Below are 21,200 nucleotides of genomic sequence, written 5' to 3' on the forward strand. Positions count from 1 at the left end.
GAGCATTCATGCCCTTCAGTAACAACTCCCTGAACTTGAGGACAAAGACCTCTTCTGCTTGCGGCTTCCTCCCTCCTTGTCTAGACATTCTGCAAGTGGTCTCCTAGTTACAGGGGTGCGGTGCGCCAGCCCTGCATGCCTGTACCCAGCCTGTGGGCACCAGCCAGAGGGTGAAGGTGCAGATTCCGCCCCCCCCCCGCCCCCCCCCCCCTTCCTGTGCAGTGAACTCCAAGGAAGCTCAAATATCTTGTTCCCACGAGGAAGTCGGGACTCCTAAGAAAAGTTTGATAAGGAGGACAATGGTGGTTAGAAATTGAGCTTTGGGGAACCTCACCACAGCTGACAGCAGCAATCTCTAAAGCTGTGCACCTGCAGTACTGTGGCCTCTAGCCACATACGACCGTTTAATTAAATTTTTTAAATTGTGGTAAGATACACAGAGCATGAAGTTACCATCTTAACCATGCTGTTTAAGCGCACAGTTCAGTTGTGTTAAGGATAGTCGCATTGTCGTGCAACCAATCTCCAGAATTTTTTGTCTTGCGGGGCTGAAACCCTGAAACCCTATACCCATTCCCCCTCCCCCCACCCCTGGTAACCACCTTTCTCTATGAATATGACTACTCTAGGGCCTCATATAAGTGAGATTATATAGTGTTTGTGTGTGTGTGTGTGTGTGTGTGTGTGTGTGTGTGTGTGTGTGACGGGCTTATTTCACTTAGGGTAACATGGGCTATCTTAATTTTAAGTTAATTAAAAATTCAGCTCCTGACTTGCACTGGCCATATTTCAAGTACTCAGTAGCCCCATCTGGCTAGTGGCCACTGTATTGGACAGCACAAATACAGAACATTTCCATTATCGCAGAAATTTTTTACTGGACAGGGCTCGTCTGAAGGAAGACAAGTGGCTTATACAGAGAAGTGGCTGGAGGCGGGGGCTGGGAGAAGGAAAAGTACCGGCTATTTTTTTTTCTTACCATTCCAGCTGGTGAATAATCCGACTCCTTTTCTCCCCCACAGAAACAATAGCAGCTACCTTCTGTTTTAATAGTTGCAACTTGTATCCTTAGCCCAGCCTCCAGTCTTCCTGTAGCATAGGACATGAAGAATAATCCAGTTTGAGAAAATACACAATACAGACTACAGATAAATGTACTTTAAAACATTCTTAGCAAGTACGTCTTAGGAAACACCTGTCAGTTTAACTATCCATGGGAGTTAAATTGCAGTGTTTCATTAATCGGAACTATTAGTTTATCGCTTACTTGGCAAGAATCCTAATTGGTATTTACCACAAAGAAGCCTTATTCAGTAGACCTACCCTTTAAGCCTGTTGCTTTTAAAGATTTTTGCTTGAGACCCCGCAGTAAGAAAGAGAAATATTGTATCTCCTCCCAGTTTATGCACACACTTACATGTTTACATGTATATACCTGAACTTAAAGTTTCTTGTAACAACACTTACCCTTATTAAGTGTGATGCATATATGTTTTATAAAAAAATGTTTGTCTATTAAAAAAAAACAAAAAAACAAAAACAACAAAAAACCACTGATCCTATCCACTGAGTCGATTTCCTAACCCTCAAAACGGCCACAACATGCCGTTTGGAAAACACGGCTTTAGGTACAGGTAGGTTCCATTTCAGGCCTGGGGTGAATGCTGCTCCCCATCTCTCATGGGATGACTCAGAAAGTGGCTAAGAATTGCATCTCAAGGGGCGCCTGGGTGGCTTAGCCCGGTGAGTATCCAGCTTCAGCTCAGGTCATGATCTCACGGCTCGTGAGTTCGAGCCCGGAGTCGGGCTCACTGCTGTCAGCACAGAGCCCACTTAGGATCCTCTGTCCGCCCCCGCCCCCCCCACTCCTCCCTGCTCACGGTCTCTCTCCCAAAAGTGAAAAACATTTATAATAATAATAATAAAAAGAATTGCATCTCAAAACAAGCAAGATTTTTTTAAAAAGCCATCAATCAGGCTTTATTTCTGAGGAACCTCTGTCCACTCATTTTAATGCCGGTTTAAGTAGAGAGTAGTTATGATAAAAAAAAAAACCCGTTTTCAAATGGTTATACTGTTCTCTAAAGCCAAATATAAACAAATGAACACTTTTTCATGCAGTAAATTTCTATATTAGCATGTGCGATTGGGAGTTCATTGAATTTTAGTTTACTTTTCTTTGTGGAGGGGAATATCACATCGTAATACTATATAAGGGTATTGAGGGAAAAGGCAAAAAAAAAAAACCCTTGGTTTCTGGTGTCATGCATGAAAAATTGAATAGTTTATAAAAAATCTTGTAAACACAGATGTCAAAACGCATGTTTTATACGGTATGTAGATGAGTTAACTTGTCCGATTTTTTTTCTTTTGTCGTGTAACTCTCTGGTATGTTAACTAGTGTTTTTGACAGATAATAGGGACAAAATGGAGTTTCCTTGAATCACGTCCAGAAGCATTTCATCTCAGGGTCGGCAGAGAATTGGCTTCCTGAAGAGCCCGTTTTTCTTTTCGCCTCAACAGAGGGGCAACGCCGCGAGAGGCCTCCCCACTATTTGTGTGAATAATAGTAATGAAAATTTGTGTGCTCCTTGAGGAATTCTGAATTAGGCAGGCTGTAGAAAAAAGTAAAAGAAAGTATCAGAGAATAATTATGATAATGCCGAATAAAAGATATCATCCTTAGGGAATGAGGGATGGGCAAAATGGGTGAAGGGGGTCAAAGGCATGAACTTCCAGTTATAAAATAGATAACTCCTGGGAATATAAGATATGTCATAGCAACTATAGTTAACAATATATATTATACAGTATTGCATATTTGAAACTTGCTAAGAGAGTAGATCTTAAAAGTCCTCATCACAAGCAAAAGAAATTCTATGTATGGTGACAGATGTCACCGAGATTTATTGTGGTGATCGTTTTATAACGTGTCCACATACTGAATCATTATGTCGTATACCTGAAGCTAATATAATGAACATCAAGTGCACCTCAATAAAAAAATGTCGTCCTGGGGTGCTTGGGTGGCTTAGTCGGTTGACCATTCGACTTCGGCTCAGGTCATGATCTCATGGTTTGTGAGTTCGAGCCCCACACTGGACTGACTGCTGTCAGCCCAGAGCCTGCTTCAGATCCTCTGTCCCCCTCTCTCACTTCCCTTCCCCTGCTTGTGCTATCTCTCAAAAATAAATAATAAACATTTCTTAAAAATGTCATCCTGATAAGAATGTCATAACTGATAAGAATTTGCCAGTTTTGAAATTTTAGATGTGTCAGGACACAGAAGTAGAGACAAAGTGTTTTCTTTAAAATAAATATTAAAATCAGTACTGTCCCTTGGATTTATTTTTTAAAAACTCATTTTTGTGTGTGTATATAAGTGTAAATACTTGTAGGAAAATTAGAAATTAAGGGAAAATATGAAAAAATTAGAAAGAATTCAGTGGTCAGGCTCCTACTATTAATATTTTGGGCACATTTCCTTTTAGTCTTTTCTATGCATAGTTTTACATAATTAAAATAATTTATTTTGGACCTCCCTCCACAGCCATTTCTCCATGCAGTTAAAAATTCTTCGGGGCGCCTGGGTGGCTCAGTCGGTTAAGTGTCCTACTTTGGCTCAGGTCATGATCCCACCGTCTGTGAGTTTAAGCCCCATGTCAAGCTCTGTGCTGACAGCTCGAAGCCTGGAGCCTGCTTTGGATTCTGTGTCTCCCTTGCTCTCTGCCCTGCTTGTGCTCTGTCTCTCTGTCTCTGTCTCTCTCTCTCTTAAAAATCAATGAACATTGAAAAACTTCACAAACATTTGTAATGGCATTGATGTAGCATGAGTTTTCAGCTACTGTGATGCTGGACACTTAAGTTTCAGTTTCACACCTGTGTAAGTACTGCTGTGTTGAACATTTTTGTGCATAAACCTTGTCCGTGTTCCTGATCGTTCCTTAGGGTGAATATATGGAAATAGAATTACTTGTCAACCCCTTCATTTACATCTAAGGAGCTCTTTCTGTCACAGCCAACTTCTTTGAAAAATTGCCAATGTGCCCTGGCTCCACCTTCTACCTAAAACTCGGCTTAAAAGCCTCCAGTGGGTTAGACATCCGTGTCTATCATGGGATAGACACTGAAATCCTTGCCGTGGTCTTCAAGGCTTAACATGGACTGGCCTGTCTCCCTGCTTCTCCAGCCTCTTCCCCATTCTCTCTGGCCTCAGCTCTGGCTTTTTGATTTATTAGCTCCTTGCCCTTTCTCCAGCCGCAGGACCTTAAAAGCTGCTTATCATATATCTGACACCGTCTTCCTCCCCCAGCCATCTCTTCTTTGTGGAGGAGGAGGTGAGATGTCTGCTCAGAGATGGTGGTTGGAGGTTTGAAAAGAAGTGAAAGTCTCAAAAGTTCATTTAGGAGATAAAAAGTGGAATTGTTCATTTAGTTCATTTGGCAGATAAAAAGTGGAATTGACCAGAGAAGTATCCAAAAGATTTCTAGGCAGTAATGGGAACACACACATGGTGTTTTCAGGGTTAGGAATATGAGACTGACATCAAGGGAAATGAATTGGTACCCAGGGCTTTGATCACCTTCAGCTTCTTGAGAGCAAGTTTGCTTAAAACTCAGTCCACCAGGTGAGTTCGGTAGCTACTTCCTAATGTTTGTTTTCTGGGGTCTTCTCGAAGCGTGCTATCTCCTCTTTGGTAATTCCGTTTACATGGATGAGAGCATATTTTGTCATTAGAATATGTGGAGTGCTTCCCAAGGAAGCACTTAAGGGATTATTGGAAGGCTTAATGTGAAAATCTTCATTTCTGGGTTTATTGCGAGGTTATGGTGACGCTCTGTCCAATAGCATTCCTATTACTTGGTAATGAGATGTGTGGCTAATTACATTTAAACTAATTAAGGTTGTTAATAAAAATTCATTTCCTTAATCACACTAACTATGAGGCTAATGGCCACCATATTGGACGCTGGAGGTAGAACATTTCCACCAATGTAGAACGTTCTTCCGGACAGCATTGATCTAGAGAGTGGAAAAGGATCCAGCTAAGTCATCTCTGGGGCTAGTAAGTGTCTAGAATGGTGATCCAGGAAAAATAAATGGACAATTACCCTTGGCTGGTTTGCTACTGGGTGTGTTACACAGTTTGCTGGTTCATTTAGCATTAAAAAAAAAAAATAGGCATTACAATTCTGCGCCCTTCTGGCATTCCCAGTCTTTCGCAAGATTCAGTGGAAAAGCCAGCCTCTCTGGGCCCACATACCCCTGGGCTCGTGTTGCCTACATCCAGGTCATGGTCACGTGACCCATACATCTCGCTGACCAAGCAGATGTCCTGACAGAAGAATAGAATAGGTGTTTGTCAAAGCCCTGTTTTATTTATTTTCTACAGATACAGCTCATAAATGCAAGACCAGTGCATTGCTACCATTTTTAAGGACCCCTGCTCATAGGGGAGACACCAGCACTTTTGAAATGACCCAATGATAGGGGAGGAAGGGGAGTCGTGTCACACAGGAGAAGCATTACAAACGCAGGTAAATGCACCCCTTCTCCATCTTATCTTCCGGATTGATTTGTTTCACTTTATCTGGCTCAGCCAGCAATTCTTCCCACCCTCAAATTCTAGCAACTTGCTATTAAAGCATTTTGTCTTCTAATTATTCTCGGTCTTTCTTACACATACGGAGTTTTGGTTAACTTCTCCCTGCTTCTCAAGTCTGAAGATAATGCAGTTCTTGTGAAAATAGGAAAGGACAATTGGAGAAGGAACTGGAATTTTTTTTTTTTTTCATCTCCCTGCCGGTTCTTTCTCACAGCATGAGTGGGGTAGCGTTCTGAGCTCCGAGGGGATTATTTTAGAGCTCTGGGCTCCTCCACTTGTCGGTGCCCTCAGGTGCCCAGTGCAGGGAAGGACTTTGGACAGCCCAGGATGTGCACGTACAGACGAATCTGAAGCAGCCTGGATGCAGACATAGCAATATGGTCCCTCACAGAGATGTTGCCGACTCTGCGACTGGGTAACTGCCCCAGTTATGAGTGAGGTGGATTTGACTGGCTTGACTTGTAGAAATTTTGAGATGCCGCTCTGTTTGAACGGTCAAAACCCAAAGAAAATAGCTTATGCTCACCTAGCTTTCACAGCTTGTGAAGTATGTTCTCAAGCATCATGTCATTTGATACTCACGATAACCTTATGGCCTGGGGCAAAACAGTTGCAGAAGGGAAAACCTAGGCCCAGAGAGGGAAAGTGACTTGCTCAAGCTCACACAGTAGTAGGTGGTACGGCTGAGTTTTGAATCCCAGTGGCTTTGCTGGGATCATTGCTTTACTTCTCACTTGCATTTGGAATCATTAAATAAAACACATTGACGACACACATACGACGGTTGGCTTCATAGATAATGTTTGTCGAGGGCCTATAGTAGGGGTTTGGGAAAGGGGCTGCTGTGGTTGGGTGGCCTGCGTCCTGCCCTCAGGCATCTTTATTTGAAACATTTGAAGCAGTACATTTACGGACAAATGCACATCATCTTAGAACAGACTGGAGGCCTTGTGGATGCTGAGAAAATGAGAGTCCTTTGTAGAAGGCATCCTGAAAGGAAGGGGTTTTGAATCAGATCCTGAAGGAAAGGCACAGACCCGGGCAGGGAGTCCCAGCCAGGTGCAGAGGCATGGTGGTGAGAAAGAGCTGTAGAGAGTTGGCTTCGGTTTTAAGAAAGAAGAAAAGAGCACTTGTTTCTTATTTTTTGAAAATCTACCCTGCAGAAGACATTGCGCACAGCTGGGTTTACGGCGCTGCAAGAGAGACGTGGTTTCCCTGCCTTCATATTGCTTAGCCTTTGGGTGGAAAGACCAAGTGTTGATTGTTGGTAGTAAAATCATTACATAAAGATTTCAGGTGGAGATTTGCTATAAAGGAAAAGGAGGGGATTCTGCGAGAGCATACAATACAGCGATGTAAATTCGACTGGTGTTTGGTGCGTGAAGGAGTAGGAGTTCACTAGGCAAATGGTTTTGGTATAAGGAACAGAGAGAGGAGTGCTCAGGAACAGGGGTGAAGCATGTGCAAAGGCCGTGGGAGGATCGGAGGGGCTGGAAAAGGGTCTGTGTGCTGGAGTTGAGACAATAGAGTGGCGAGTGGCATGAGACGGGGCTGGGGAGGAGGCATGAGCTTGATCAGATTTTGGTTCTTTATTCTAAGAACCATGGGAAATCACTGAGGGATCTTAAGCAGGGTGACACAACTGACATGATCAAATCTTCCTTTTAAAAAACCACTTTGGGAAGCCCGGGTGGCTCAGTCAGTTAAGCGTCCGACTTCGGCTCAGGTCATGATCTCGCGGTCCGTGAGTTCGAGCCCCGCGTCGGGCTCTGTGCTGACAGCTCGGAGCCTGGAGACTGTTTCCGATTCTGTGTCTCCCTCTCTCTCTCTGACCCTCCCCCACTCCCACTCTGTCTCTCTCTCTCTCTCTCTCTCTCTCAAAAATAAACATTAAAAAAAATAATAAAAAGATCACTTTGTCTGGCACGTGCCAGTGTTTTGGAGGGGGAATAATGGTGGCTATGCAATAACTTCTTACTACTGGTGGGGATCCAGGCTAGTATTGGAGGCTTGGTGCAGAATGGTGGTAGTGGAGATGGGGAGAAGTGGATACTTTCCAAAGAGATTTACAAGATCGAATCTACCGGTGGAATTTAGTGGTATGTTAGATAACAGAGAAGCAGATGATAAGGATAGTTCTTGAGCTCCAGATGTTCCAGTGACATGGATAGTTCATTGGATGGCCAATGAGATAGAGATCTGTGGGAAGGGACCCAGTTTAGGGAAGAAGAGGATGAGGTCAGCTTTGGGTATCAGGGAGGCATTGGGCCTATGGGTCGGGAGCTCAAGGAGAGAACTTGGCTGGAGTCAGATGTGCAGGTCACGGGCACCTAAGTGACCAATGGTCATGGATGAGTTTTTCCAGGAAGAAAAGAGCATTAAATGAGGAAGGAAGAATCAAGCAGTGAGGACGCTCAGTGGCCAGGTAGAAGCGCACAAGCCAGCCCAGAAACACTGGAAAGGTTGGAGGAAAACCAAGAGATCCTGGAGTGTTATGTCATGGAGGTAGAGTAAAAATATATAAAATAGGGGGAGTATCTTTCACTTTATCTCTAGACCCATTTCCCCATCACCACCCCAAGATCCGTTACATCCCGAGAAGCCACACATCTCGAGCTCCAAGACCGTTGGGGAGGACACTGTTGCGAGTACATTTAATGCTTTTTCTATTACTGGGACAGATTGCCCTGTGTGTTTTCTGCCGGGAACAATAGCCTCCTTTCCGTTCTCTTACATCATTGCCCTTTGGCTGCCACTGCGGATTGTTGCAAAACTGAGCTAGTTTAATCCCACGGAGCACTAACCACTATCTGGTCTCCGCAGTTCTGCCCCAGGTGCCCTACCTTCCCGTGCCAGCTGGGATCTCTTAATGAACTAGCCGCACACAGTCCGACACTAAAACTGCTTTCACCGGTGAAACTGTCGAATGTTCCACCTTAGGGCTGTTTCCATTCTCTCCCTTTGCAGGATGGCTGTCGCTCCTCCAAGTTACTGTTTTGTGGCCTTCCCACCACGTGCTAAGGACGGTCTGGTGGTATTTGGGAAAAATTCAGCTCGGCCCAGGGATGAAGTACAGGAGGTTGTGTATTTCTCGGCTGCTGATCATGAACCCGACAGCAAGGTTGAGGTAAGTCCTGTGCTACAGTCTCTCGTTACCGCTCACTCTTGCCTCTGGCTTTGCCCAGCACACGTTCCTTAAGCCTGCTCACCGGTCAGGACTGTCCTGTTAGTTCTGTGGATTCCTGTTCCCAAGTGGCTTTGTTCATAGCCTTAGAAACCGGATCGCGTGGAGAATACCACGTTCATTGCTGTGACCCTTGTTAAGTAAAATATTTACATGGCTCCAAAGTCGAATGTACAAAGTAAGGTATATTCGTAGAAGTCTAGTATCTATCTTTGTGTCATTTACTCTACTTCCTTTTTCTCCTACCGATGTTCCACGTTTTGAAAAATATTTTCGTTTGCGCATCTAAGAAACTACATATGGGGGCACCTCGGTGGCTCAGTCAAGTCCCACTCTTTGATTTCTGCTCAGGTCACGATCTCGTGGTTTGTGGGGTGGAGCCCCATGTCGGGCTCTGCGTTGACCGCACGGAGCCTGCTTGGGATTCTCTCCTTCTCCTTCCTCTCTCCCCCTCCCTCACTTGTGCATGCTCTCTCTCTTGAAATAAGTAAATAAATTTTTAAAAATTTAAAAGAAATTATCTGTGTACACAGTTGTGCACGCGTGCTTGCATGTGCGTGCGCGCGCGCGCGCACACACACACACAATTATCCCAGTTCCTCTCCTTTCTTGAATGGGTAGCACGCCCTGTACACTTTTCCCCACTTTGCTTTTTTCAACTTAAATCGTATCTTGGAGATCACTCCATACGGTAACTAGGGGTAGTATTCATTACTCACTTAGAGCTGTGGAGTGTTGGAGTCTATGGATGTATCATAGTTTAATCAGTCCCACGTTGCCGGACACTTGGGTTGCTTTCCAGCCTTTTGTTATCGCAAATATTTTCTTGTATTTTGAGGTGAATAATAGCCCGGTGTATCTGTCACAGTACCTGGTCTTGGTTTGTGTATGTGTATCATTGTTAAAAGATGATCTATCCATTCCTGCCTTGAGTGCTGAAAAATCAGTTTTTGTCAGTCCTTCTGTGGGATATGTGCCTAGAAGTGGGACTGTTGGATCACATAGTAGATAAGTCTGTAATTGTTTGGTTAGCATCACATTGCCTTCCCTAGGTGGAGTGCTTGCATTCCTACTAGGAGGGTGACAGTGCACTTCTCTGTACGCTCAGAGTGCATCGTCAAGCTTTCGTGATGGCTATTTTCGTCTGCTGTTTCACTACCTTCTTTCACTGCTTCTCTCAGCTTTTATCGTGCATTCTCTTGGGTGTTCCAGGTTGATTGTTATCAGCACCTGCGAATAGAGTCTGAGTGTTCTTACATCTCTGCTTTCTTGTCTGATGGATTGGCTGAGCTTGGATCCGACGTTAATATTTAGTGGAGACAGTGGGCATCTTTGTCTTTGTTCATGACCTGAGTGAGGTAGCCTTCGGCGTCTCTCCAGTCACTAAAGGGGCTGGCTTTAGGACAGAGATTTACACAGTTTTGTTTTAAGTATTTTAGAAAGTATACATCAGTTTCTGTTTTTAGTGGTTAGAAAGAACCCCCCAGGAGCAGGTGTTGAATTTTGTTAAAGGTTTTTTGTTTTTTTCCAGTAACATGGATTTTTTTTCTTTCAACTTATATGACAAATGGAACCATCTTGTGTTCCCGGAATAAACTTCTTGGTTATGGTATGTTTATTTGCGTGTGTGTGTGTTTTAATGGTAGGGGTTTTTTTTTATTTTTTTTTTTTTTGAGAGAGAGAGAGAGAGAGAGAGAGAGAGAGAGAGAGAGAGAGAGAGAATCTTAAACAGGCTCCATGCTGAGCATGGAGCCCAATGCAGGGCTGTATCTCACAACTCGAGAGATCATGACTTGAGCCGAAATCACGAGTCAGAGGCTTAACCGACTGAGCCACCCAGGTCCCCCAAGGGTGAAGAATTTAGAGAAAAATCTGTGGGCGAGTAAATTAATAAGCTGTTAACACTGACACAACTTCTGCTCTTTGGTGTTCTGTGTCTTGGAAAATAAACTGATTTTTCTGCTAACTGTGCTGGGTTTTAAATGGGCATCCATCAAGGCGTATTTTATTTTCTTACCTGAATCTTTGTCTGCTTCAGTCCTTTAAAAACAGCTAAGCAGCACCAGAGAGCAACAGAACTTTACAAGGAGCTGCTTATGTTGGGTGAATGGAAGAGGGGCGAGGAAGCGGCCAGGCAGCATGGGGCATGACTTGGCATGGGTTGTGTGCCGTGGGGGAGGTGCAGACTGTGTCCCCAGGACATTCACCAGAACCACTCGCCTCTCCTCTCGCGCCACTAACTGGGTCCAAGCATCTAAGCTTCAGTAGGACATTTCTTTTATATAGGCAGAGAAAAACACTGGGTTCTCTGGCGACCATGGTAGGTTTTTCGATTCCTGAATATTTGACTGTCCGTGTCGTTTGGATTTGAATGTTTCTCTCTTCCTGGAACAGAGTGGACTCTGCGTGGATGAAGTTTGCAGGTTTGAGTTGTGACAGGTTTGACTTATTAGTGACCTTCCCTGCCTGTCTTCCCTAAATGTTTCTTTTTTTCCGAAGAGTCATACAGACTGAAACAATACTTGGATTTTTCACGTGGGGAGATTTAATTTCCCAGAGATAGCTGCACCAAATCCCATCCTACGTGCACTTCTTACGGTGTCATGAACACTCCTCCGTGGACAGGTGAGGCTGATGCCCCCCTCCCCTGCCATGAGTCTGGGTGAGGGCTTGTGTTTGCTCTGACCTGCGTGGCATGCTGGAAGTGAGTCTTTGTGACCTCCAGGGCTGGGTCACGAAAGGATTTGGCGCCTACACGTGTCTCTGTCTCTTGGGATCTGGCCCTGAGAATCCAGGCACCAGACTGGAAGGAACCCAAAACCAGCCCACATACAGAGAGCACAGGGAGGGGCCCACATGGAGAGGAACCGGAGTCCTTCAGCCAGCGACCAGCGTCAGCTGCCAGATGTGCGAGTGAATGGCCCTTCAGACGGGTCCAGCCTCAGACAGTGTGGAGTGGAGAGTGTCGTCTCTGTCGTGCCCTGTCCGATCTCCTGACCCATCGAGTTCGTGAGCATAATAAATGCTTGTTTTACACCACTGCATTTGGGGATCACTTGTCAGTAGCCATAGTAACCACAGCATCACACAAAAGCCACTTATAAATATGTCTGAAATAGAGGTTTTAGAAAAATTTGTTTTCTTTTGGGAGGGATAGGCTAAATAACGCAATATTTTCCTTTCACGGGCACCGTCAAGTTTAGAAAATAGGCTAGATTTCTTTCCCTTGTTGACTCAGAGTATATTGTCACTCCCATGTGCTGGAGGTTACGTGATGTGGTTCGACACACATCAGAATCAGTTTCGAAGGCAGCCTGACCTCTTTTCTGTGCTGCCCACCTGTGTCTGGAGCTGCCTCTGTGCGTTTCCACATCCATATCCTGTGAGTAATAAAATAACGTCACGGTCAAAAACCAAGCTCATCTTCCCCATCTCCTCTGTTCTTCTTCCTCTGTCAGCACCACCATTGTCTGCCCCATAGTTTAATGTAGAAACCAGAGGGAAACGTTGACCCTCATTTTCCCACACACCTCTGGATGCGTGGGGACGGCTGTCGCCAAGTCCTGTGGCTTCCTCTGCTGTGTCCCCATCCCCTCCCCACAGCCCCTAGCTCATTCGGACCCACCCCCACCTCCCTGCTGCTATAATCTGCTTCTTCATCCCTGGCTCTCTTTTTCCTAGATTCTTCAGCCTGCAGGGTCACCAGAATTTTCTTTCCAGAGCAAAACTCTGTCCCTGCCTTGTTTCAAAAACGGTTGTGTTTACAGGATGAGAGTCCAGGCTGATTTGTATGCATTTCAGAACTCTCCCTGACTGGCACCCGGCTCACTTTCCCTTTGTGTTCTTTTCTTTTAAATTGGTAGACTTAATTTTTTTTTTTTTTAACTGCAGTTCGCAGAAAAATGAACAGAAAGGACAGAGAGTTCCCATATAACCCTTCACCCTTTCACCTCCCAGTTTTCCTTATTATTAACATGTTGCATCCGTGTGGTCCAGTGTTATAATCCATGAGCCAAGACTGATACATTATTACTAACCAACGTATATCATTTGCCTTAGGGTTGGCTTTTCGTGTTGTGTATTTCCATGGGTTTCGACAGATGTAGACAATGACGTGTATCCACCATTATAGCCGGCGTAAGGTATAGAAAATATTGTCTACAGAATACTTTCTCAGCCCCAAACATCCTCTGCGCTCCCCCGATTCATTCCTCTCTTCCTGACCCCTGGCAACCACTGATGGATGTATTCACTGTCTCCAGAGTCTTTTTCCTTCCTGGAATGTCATATATTTGGAATCCTACAGTCTGTAGCCTTGCAGATTCTTTCGCTTAGTCGTACGCATTGAAGGTTCATCCATACCGTTTCCAGGCTTGATAGTGCAAGTTTAGTTCTGAAAAGTATCCCCCTGTCTGGATGCACAATAGCTTAGCCTTCTGCTCCTCTGATGAAGGACATTTTGGCTGCTTCCAAGGCTGGGCAAGTATGAACAAAGGTGCTATAAACATTTATGTGCACGTTGTGCTTTGTTTTGCCTTTTAGCCCTGCTCCCCTCCTATGTGCGGGTTTTTATACGGACATAAGGCTTTTAACTCCTTTGGGATACTTTTAATAAGTAAAGATGCTTTTTAATGTAATTTTACATTTTGAATAGGTAATGTATCGTGTGGTATTAAAAAGGTTTACTCTCCCGTATTGCTACTCAGTCTGATTCCCATCCTGCATCACCCTTTTTAGTAATTACTTGCACATCCTTCCACTGTTTCATGCAAATGCAAACAAGTGTGAATACTTAGCCTTATTTTCTTACTTTTTGCCACAAAAGTAGCACATTATATATACTATTCTGAAACTTGATTTAAAAAAAATTTTTTTTAACATTTATTTATTTTTGAGAGAGAGAGAGTGTGAGTGGGGGCAGAGCAGAGAGAGAGGCAGACACAGAATCCGAAGCAGGCTCCGGGCTCCGAGCTGTCGGCACAGAGCCCGACGCGGGGCTTGAACTCACAAACTGTGAGATCATGGCCTGAGCCGAAGTCGGATGCTTAACTGACTGAGCCACCCAGGCACCCCTGAAACTTGATTTTTAAATATAAAATTTCAAGTGCACAAAAAAGGTCTACATTTTTTAAATTTAGTAAATCTTTTCTAAAGATTCTTCTACATTTGTACACAGAGATCATCTTATTATTATTTGTTAAGGATGCATAGTGTCCATTGTGGAGATATTCCGTAATTTTTCAATCAGTCCTCTATTGGTGGACACTGGGCCTGTTTTCTAGTCCAGAAGTCAGTCATGAAGAACCTTGTATGTAAGTCATTCTGTACATGTGCGGGCATAGTCTCTAGATACACCTGGCAGATGTAGGATCGCTGGGTCGTGGGGTAGTTTTTGTACTAATTGCCCTCCAGAAGGGTTGTACAATTTCCTGCTTGCTTTTCTGCCCTCCTTCTTAGTCTTCCTCTCCCAGCTTGCACCATAGGCTCCAGCTACATTGAGCTGCTCGTCATTTCTGGAACAAGTAACACATTTGCATTTCTTTGTGCTTTTGTTAAGAATGCCCTTCCTGTCCTCTCCTCTCCTTGGTAGATGCATCCTTCAGGGCCCACATACCAATATCCTCACCTTCCTCTGGCCCGCCCTCCTTCTGTGAACATGTACTTTGTGCCTGTTCTGCCATTATAAATCAATGGAAATTTACAATTGCCTGAAACCGGTGGGATGAGTCTGGCCTCAGATACAAGGGTCTTGGCTTCCAGTCTTGTCTTCCCCATTTCCTGCATCTTGGGTCTTTGAGTCTCTTTGAGACTCAGTTTACTCATTTGCCAGATGGAGATCATAACACCCACTGTGTCTGCCTTACAGATTTTTTGGTGAAACACATGGGAGCTGATATTTGAAAGTACTTTATAAACTCTAAGGAAAACATTGTAAAAAGAGATTTTTTTTTTTTAAAGAATTGACTAGTGCTGAGAGCTTCTGTGACTCCAGGTCTCAGTTCCCAGACTATCTTTAGCATTTGGTTCTGAATCTGCTTTTCAATTTTACTCTTGCCTTCTCTCCGCCCCCTTTTTAAAGTAAGCTCTACGCCCAACATGGAGCCCAACATGGGGCTTGAACTCAAGACCCTGAGATCGAGACCTAAGCTGAGATCAAGAGTCAATCGCCTAACCAACTGAGCCACCGAGGTGCCTCTACTCTTACCCCTTTAATTCCTTCTGTTACTTTCCCAAGTACAGAATGGTGGGCTCTTTTCCATAGGTGGGGTTATGAGCCCAACAACTATCATGTAACTTTCATAAAAGCTCTCATTGGCATACAGAAATTATTTTTCTAAACTGTGAAGAGTGAGAACTTCCTATAAACTCCCATCTATTTCTTAGCCATTTCACGACATTTTAAACGTATATATTCTGCAGTTTCCCTAGAAACCTCATACTTGAGTTTTGAGGTTCCAGGAATTCATTTTCTGAGAATAACTGTGCACTAAAAGTCATCCTGATTACTCATCCACTGACCCGCCTACCCTTCCAGCTGGCCCGTCCTTCCAGGCGGTCCTCCCGTCCAAGTTGTCCACTCACGCACCCGTCCTCCTTCCTTCTGTCTGTCCATCAGTCTACTCAGCCACCATCTACTCTCCGTCACATTCTCTTTGCTTGAGACAAAGGATAAATGAATAAAGAATAGGATCCTTTAACAGAGTTCCTCCATTTCTAAAATTACACTGCATGTTTTTGTTTAGCTCCACAGTTGAAAGATTGGAGCATTTTTTAAATGTTCTTTAGTTTCTCTCTCTCTCTTTTTTTTTTTTTAACAATTTCACTTTGGATGCAGAGTAGCATGGATCCGTGTATATCCATTTGTGCTCTCTGAGGATGCTATACCACTGCGCATCACAGAGCACATCTCGACTTTTCCTCAAGCCCTCCTCCTTTCCGTAGATAGGAGTGTTGAGGAAGCAGATGAGTAATTTCCTGGATCATGATGTTCTCTGTGTGTATGGGATGTGTGTGTGTGTGTGTGTGGTGTGTGTGTGTGTGTGTGCGTGCCTGTAGGTGGGTATGTATGCCTATTTTCATATGGTTGGATTTTCTATTTAGGAAAAAATGGATCCAACATTAGAATACTGCTCCAAAAACCAATGCATTTCTTTGTTTAAAAAAATGTTTATTTTATTTTTCAGAGAGAGAGAGAGAGCGCCAGCGTAAGTGGGGGAGGGGCAGAGCGAGATGTGGACAGAGGCTCTGAAGCAGTCTCTGTGCTGACAGCAGAGAGCCTGATGCAGGGCTCCAGTTCGCGAACCGCAGGATCACGACCTGAGCCTAAGTTGGACGCTTAAGTGACTGAGCCACCTAGGTGCCCCATACAAAAACCAGTGAATTTCAATTAAAGTTGACCTGATTTATATTTGGTGCCCAGAGAATAATTATGTCACCATTTGTGGAGACAGAATTCTTGATAGCCAAGTCAGATTTGACACATCATGCTTTTTAAAAGAGTCTCTTATTATTATTATTATAATACAATAACCCTCTTCTCCATTTTCCCCCTTCCTTTAAAGTTTAAAGTCTTCATTGTTTCTTTCTCTCTTTTTTTAAATTAGGTTTAATTTATTTATATTTTCCTCTATATAAAGTTCTGTTTGGGTTCAGGACCCCCAGTGAGATTATACAACTTCCACAGTTTGGGGCAGGCTTTTGGTAGATCGCTTCCTTTTTTCCTTGCCCAATGAAAATACTTTCAAGAAGAATAGAAAATTACCCATTAATGATAGCTGGTAACATTGTTAGTAACATTGTCCAGATGGCGGCTATATTTGTGGTTCGTGGGATGCGTGTGTGTTTTGCAGGGGAGAGTGTCTGAATTTCATTTCCGAAGATTCCCTCTTAATGGTGGGAAAGTACGAGTTATTCTGGAATCAAAGAGAGCTGAACAAAGCTCCATGTGGCCACCGGGGGGACTGGGTGCCGGTCTTCCTATCTGCTCTTTGTCCCCAGAGCAGGAGCCTCCAGCCTTGTGTAGAGCAGGCGCGTCCCCCTCACCTCAGGGGAACGTGGCTTAGCAGCGAACTTCCTTCCACCAGTCCCCTGTCCCAAGCCTGTTTCCGACCCCAGGCCTTTGCATTTGCCCATTCTCAAAGATCTTACGTCCTCAAGGGAGTATAAGGCCCTGCTTCTAAAATGTGGCTGACACTCTTTGTTTGGTCATTATTTAGAGTCATATGAACCTTAAGGGCACATTTTCAAAAACCGGCCAAGTAGCCGGCAAGACACTGGGCTAAAGAAGATAAAAACAAACCCCAAGAACCTCAGTGATCATGAGCAGTGCTGCTTTAGAGTTGCAAATTTTCTAAACCTAAAAATACTCCTCCAAAGCGTCCCATTTTCCCTGCTTTCCCCCCCACCCTCCACCCTGGGAAGTCTGGCTGAGTCATCAGCTCATTTCAGAGTGCTTTTTCACTGGTGGTGCCAGGGCTGTGTTCACCATCTGAGTACAGTAGGAAAGCACAATGGTTGCATTTCATTAATTGAAACGTCTATTGTGTGAGTGTCTCTGTTCCCCTTTCACTGGGTGATATCCAGGAAGGGTGTGCACCGGAATGTGCAAGGGGTAGGCACCAGTGTGAAGCTGATTTTGCTTTTTCGTTTTTGACCCAATCACAGAAAATAATCAAGGGCTTGCCCTGCAGGGGAATTGTCTTTTGTCGCCGTCCCCAGGGCTTTGTCAGGCAAGGCTCATCTTTTCTATCCTTCAACCTGGCACGTGTCCCCTGGAGCCACCTGAAAGAGTGACAGGCTCAGTGCAGGCAGTACCTTTAAAACCTCAGTGATCAGCAGCAGACAGTGCCGACATTTACAAGCCTGCCTCACCGTGCTCCCCGCTCCAGGCAGCCTTATACTGTTATGTGGCCTTGGCACCCAGAAGTCACACAGCTGACAGATTTGTTTTATGAGAGGCTGGTTGGGAGTGGCTGTGGGCAGCAAGACAATTTGCTCATCTCTGTCTCTCTCTCTGCAAACCTCTTAAGTGGCTTAATCACCGAAGCTGAGGCCAGAACCATCCCTGTAAAGATTGAGCTTTTGCGTGGTGAACGTGTTCTTTCCCCTTTTTGTTTTGGGTAGGAATTCTGGCTAGGAATTTTGACTTGAGGAGCGAAACTGCTTTTGTCACGCTGAAAGAACATGTCAGGTGCATTTTGGATTTTTTTTTTTTTTTTTTTGGTGAGACCTTCCCTGCTGCCTGAGATCCCACTCCCACTTACCGTCTGCCTCCCCAATAGTGATGTGGCCGTTGTGAAGATGAGTGAATTTTATTTAAAAAAAAGAAAAACGGTGACGGGGGCACCTGGGTGGCTCAGTCGGTTAAGCGTCTGAGTCTTGGTTTTGGCTCAGGCCATGAACTTGCGGTTTGTGAGTTCAAGCCCTGCGTCAGGCTCTGTGCTGACAGTGCAGAGCCTGCTTGAAATTCTCTCTCTCCCTCTCTTTCTGCCCCTCCCTGCTCGCTCTCTCTCTCTCTCAAAATAAATAAATAAACTTAAAAATAAAAAAGAAATGACTGCCTGCAGAGTTCATGTTCTAGATGGCTGACTTTACACAGTTTAGCTAATTACATCTTGTGTTAACGTTCCCTATTTACGAGGTTTGCTCCCAGACAAGGATTTTAGATAAGCAATCGTGACCATCCTCTTTGATCTGGGTGTGATTCGTCAGATTTCAAACACAATGGAGTGTGTGTGAATTGTAGCCACAGAAGGTTCCTTGTTAGGCCCAGGCTGCTGCAGTCCATGACAGAGATGCCCTAAGGGTGTGTGTGTTACAGGCTCCGTAGGGCTTGGGTGCACTGCCCCCCCCCCCCCCCCCCGCCGCCATCTCCATAACCCCTTTGCTCTGTAGCATATGAGGGGGATCTGTCTGGTGCATTGGCTTTCCGCCTGGTGTTTAGGAGGGGCCGATTTGGCCCATCTGGCTACTTGGGCATCTCTTTTCTTCCTCCTCCTTCCGAGTTTGGCTAAAAAGTGTCAAGTTGGCTGCAAATATTTTGAACTCCCACGAAGACCATATGGTCTTTTGGATTCAGTTTTCAACATTTTTATCAGTCAATACTTACTGAGCTTTTGCAGTGCTGTTACTCAATGCCTTCGCAATAGCTTCTGTGAGTGGCACAGAGAGGGGAATGTTTCTGGCCCCGTCTCTGTCTCTCTCTTCCCTGGCTCTTACCTCTCTGTCAGGAGCACCTCGATGTCTGGCCCGTTTTTTCAAGATCAACTCAAATGTCACTCATTTGATAAATCCTCTGGCCACTTAGATAATTTCCCTCTTGAACCTGTATTATGTCCCTCTGTTCTTTGTTATTCACTTATTCCTTCCTTCTTTCCTTCCTTCCTTCCTTCCTTCCTTCCCTCCCTTGAAAAAAGATCTGTTGATGCCTAGTGTGTACCAGATTTGGGATATATCACTGAACTAAACCACAAATATATCTCCTTGCCCCTATGGAGCTTACCTTGTGGCTGGGGGAGATAACATACATAAACAGTATATGCAGTACATAAGCCAATTATTCGGTATTTGGAAGGGGATAAATGGAATGGAATGTGGAAGAAAAAAGCAGGAATGGATTGCTCAGATGTACAAGATTGAGGAGGGGGAAAGATGGATTACACATTAACTTGACAGGCCTCGGTGATACCTGCTGAGGTTGGCCTGGTGGTCATGGTAATTTGCATGTGTGCTTTCTCCTTGTTTCCCAACTGAAAGAACAGGGATTAGGCATCCTTCCTGATTTATCTGCAAACAGTGCTAAGCACAAAATGCCTTCTGTGTGGTTGGTGCTCTGTAAATGGCGAAATGGAAACGAATGTGTAAAAATGAATTTGAGAACAGATAAATAAACCCATTCTTCTTTTTGCTTCCTTCTTGCCCGTAAAAATAACTTTATGATACATCTGCACTTAAGAATCTTAAATTCCTGGGGCGCCTGGGTGGCTCAGTCGGTTAAGCAACTGACTTCGGCTCAGGTCATGATCTTGCGGTCCGTGGGTTCGAGCCCCGCGTCGGGTTCTGTGCTGACAGCACGGAGCCTGGAGCCTGCTTCGGATTCTGCATCTTCCTCTCTCTGTTCCTCCCCTGCTCGTTCTCTGTCTCTCAAAAATAAATGTTAAAAAAAAAATTTTTTTTTAAAGAATCTTAAATTCCTTCCATATTTACTCATTCTTTTCAAGACGGAATTTATCACTGGAACTGACTCAGTGTACACAGAGGGGTTTGGAAAACGTTGGTTGATGCCTGAACTGCTTTTTACATGAAGAATACAATTTTAAGATATAAACTGCTATCACATTTAGAGGAGCACAGAGGACCGTAGTTTGTTCATGGCTCTGGCTAGGTTTTTGCTGTAAAAGAAGCGTTTTTCAAAGTATACAATGTTCAGGAACTAGGGAAAACATTTCAAGAGTGCATTTCATTATCAATTTGCCGTGAAAAACTCAAGAGCCTCTTGACAGTCTCTGGATTTAATTAGCTTTCAGTCTTACCAGTATTTATCCAGTGAAATAACATCATCCCAGTGCAGAGCAGCACCTTCCATGGATTATGAAGATACATGTCACCTGACCAATGAGTGTGCACGCTGCCCGTGTTTTAGCTCTTACCCAAGGCTTAGACGTTATGGAAAATCAATGCAGAATAATGTCCCGGGCTGTGTTCAGTTGATACAACTGGGTCGCGAGTCAGAAAAAGATCCGAGGCCACAGTTGAGCCGATGCTTTCAGTGCCCAATTTAAAACGTAAATGGTTGCTGCAGGTGACAAATTTCTCCCTTGAGAGGCAAATAGCGCTGTGCAGCTTAGAGCCCTGGATTCCATGCCAGAGTCAGCAGGCGCCTTATGGGCCACCCAGGTTAACGTCTTTCTCATTTCTCCAAGGGAGCTGTCTGTGCCGTGGGCCCATCGTGGGGCCCACACTAAGCATAGGCTTAGTGTGAGAATCAGATGGGACAGACAGGGAGGCACAGTGTATAAGAGAGCATTTAATGCATTAGTTAAATGTAAAGTTTTATCATCACGTTCCCTTTTCTACCACTAGAGCAAACGTGAAGGTTATGAAACTAGGTTCCAGGGAGCCCTAGGGATCATTGCCAGGAGCATAGGGACCCCCCCGGCCCCACCCCCATCTTCATCAGGCAACACATTTTCCTTTAATCTGCTTTCTATGTTAGGCCTCTGAGTAAAGTTTCTTCTATAGTAAGGTTCAATAACTTTAAAGAAGTTTGAAAGCCACTGATCTGGAAAGAATTTTGCAGATGAGAATAAATGGTTATGTTTGTGTGAAATGCTTGTGCCCTGAAGCACCTGTGCCTGCTGAAATGACCAGACAGCATATTCAGGGCACAGATGGGCTGCATACCTGGTTCAA

General features: G+C 44.5%; 1 protein-coding gene across 4 annotated transcripts in view; it reads left to right on the plus strand.

Moving 5' to 3' along the window:
* The window catches only part of LOC106968674 (peptidyl-prolyl cis-trans isomerase FKBP14), an 83,859-nt gene that overhangs the window by 35,758 nt on the left and 26,901 nt on the right, over nt 1–21,200 (plus strand). For 3 of the 4 annotated variants that reach the window (XM_027075188.2, XM_053218270.1, XM_027075187.2), the window contains exon 2: nt 8,573–8,732. In XM_027075188.2, the coding sequence (XP_026930989.2) occupies nt 8,573–8,732 (160 nt within the window). Of the gene's footprint in view, nt 1–7,970; nt 8,111–8,572; nt 8,733–21,200 lie in introns of all 4 variants that reach the window. The other variant, XM_053218271.1, reaches the window with a different exon arrangement.

This window comes from Acinonyx jubatus, chromosome A2 (genome assembly GCF_027475565.1).
Source record: "Acinonyx jubatus isolate Ajub_Pintada_27869175 chromosome A2, VMU_Ajub_asm_v1.0, whole genome shotgun sequence".
NCBI classification, from domain to species: Eukaryota; Metazoa; Chordata; class Mammalia; order Carnivora; family Felidae; genus Acinonyx; species Acinonyx jubatus.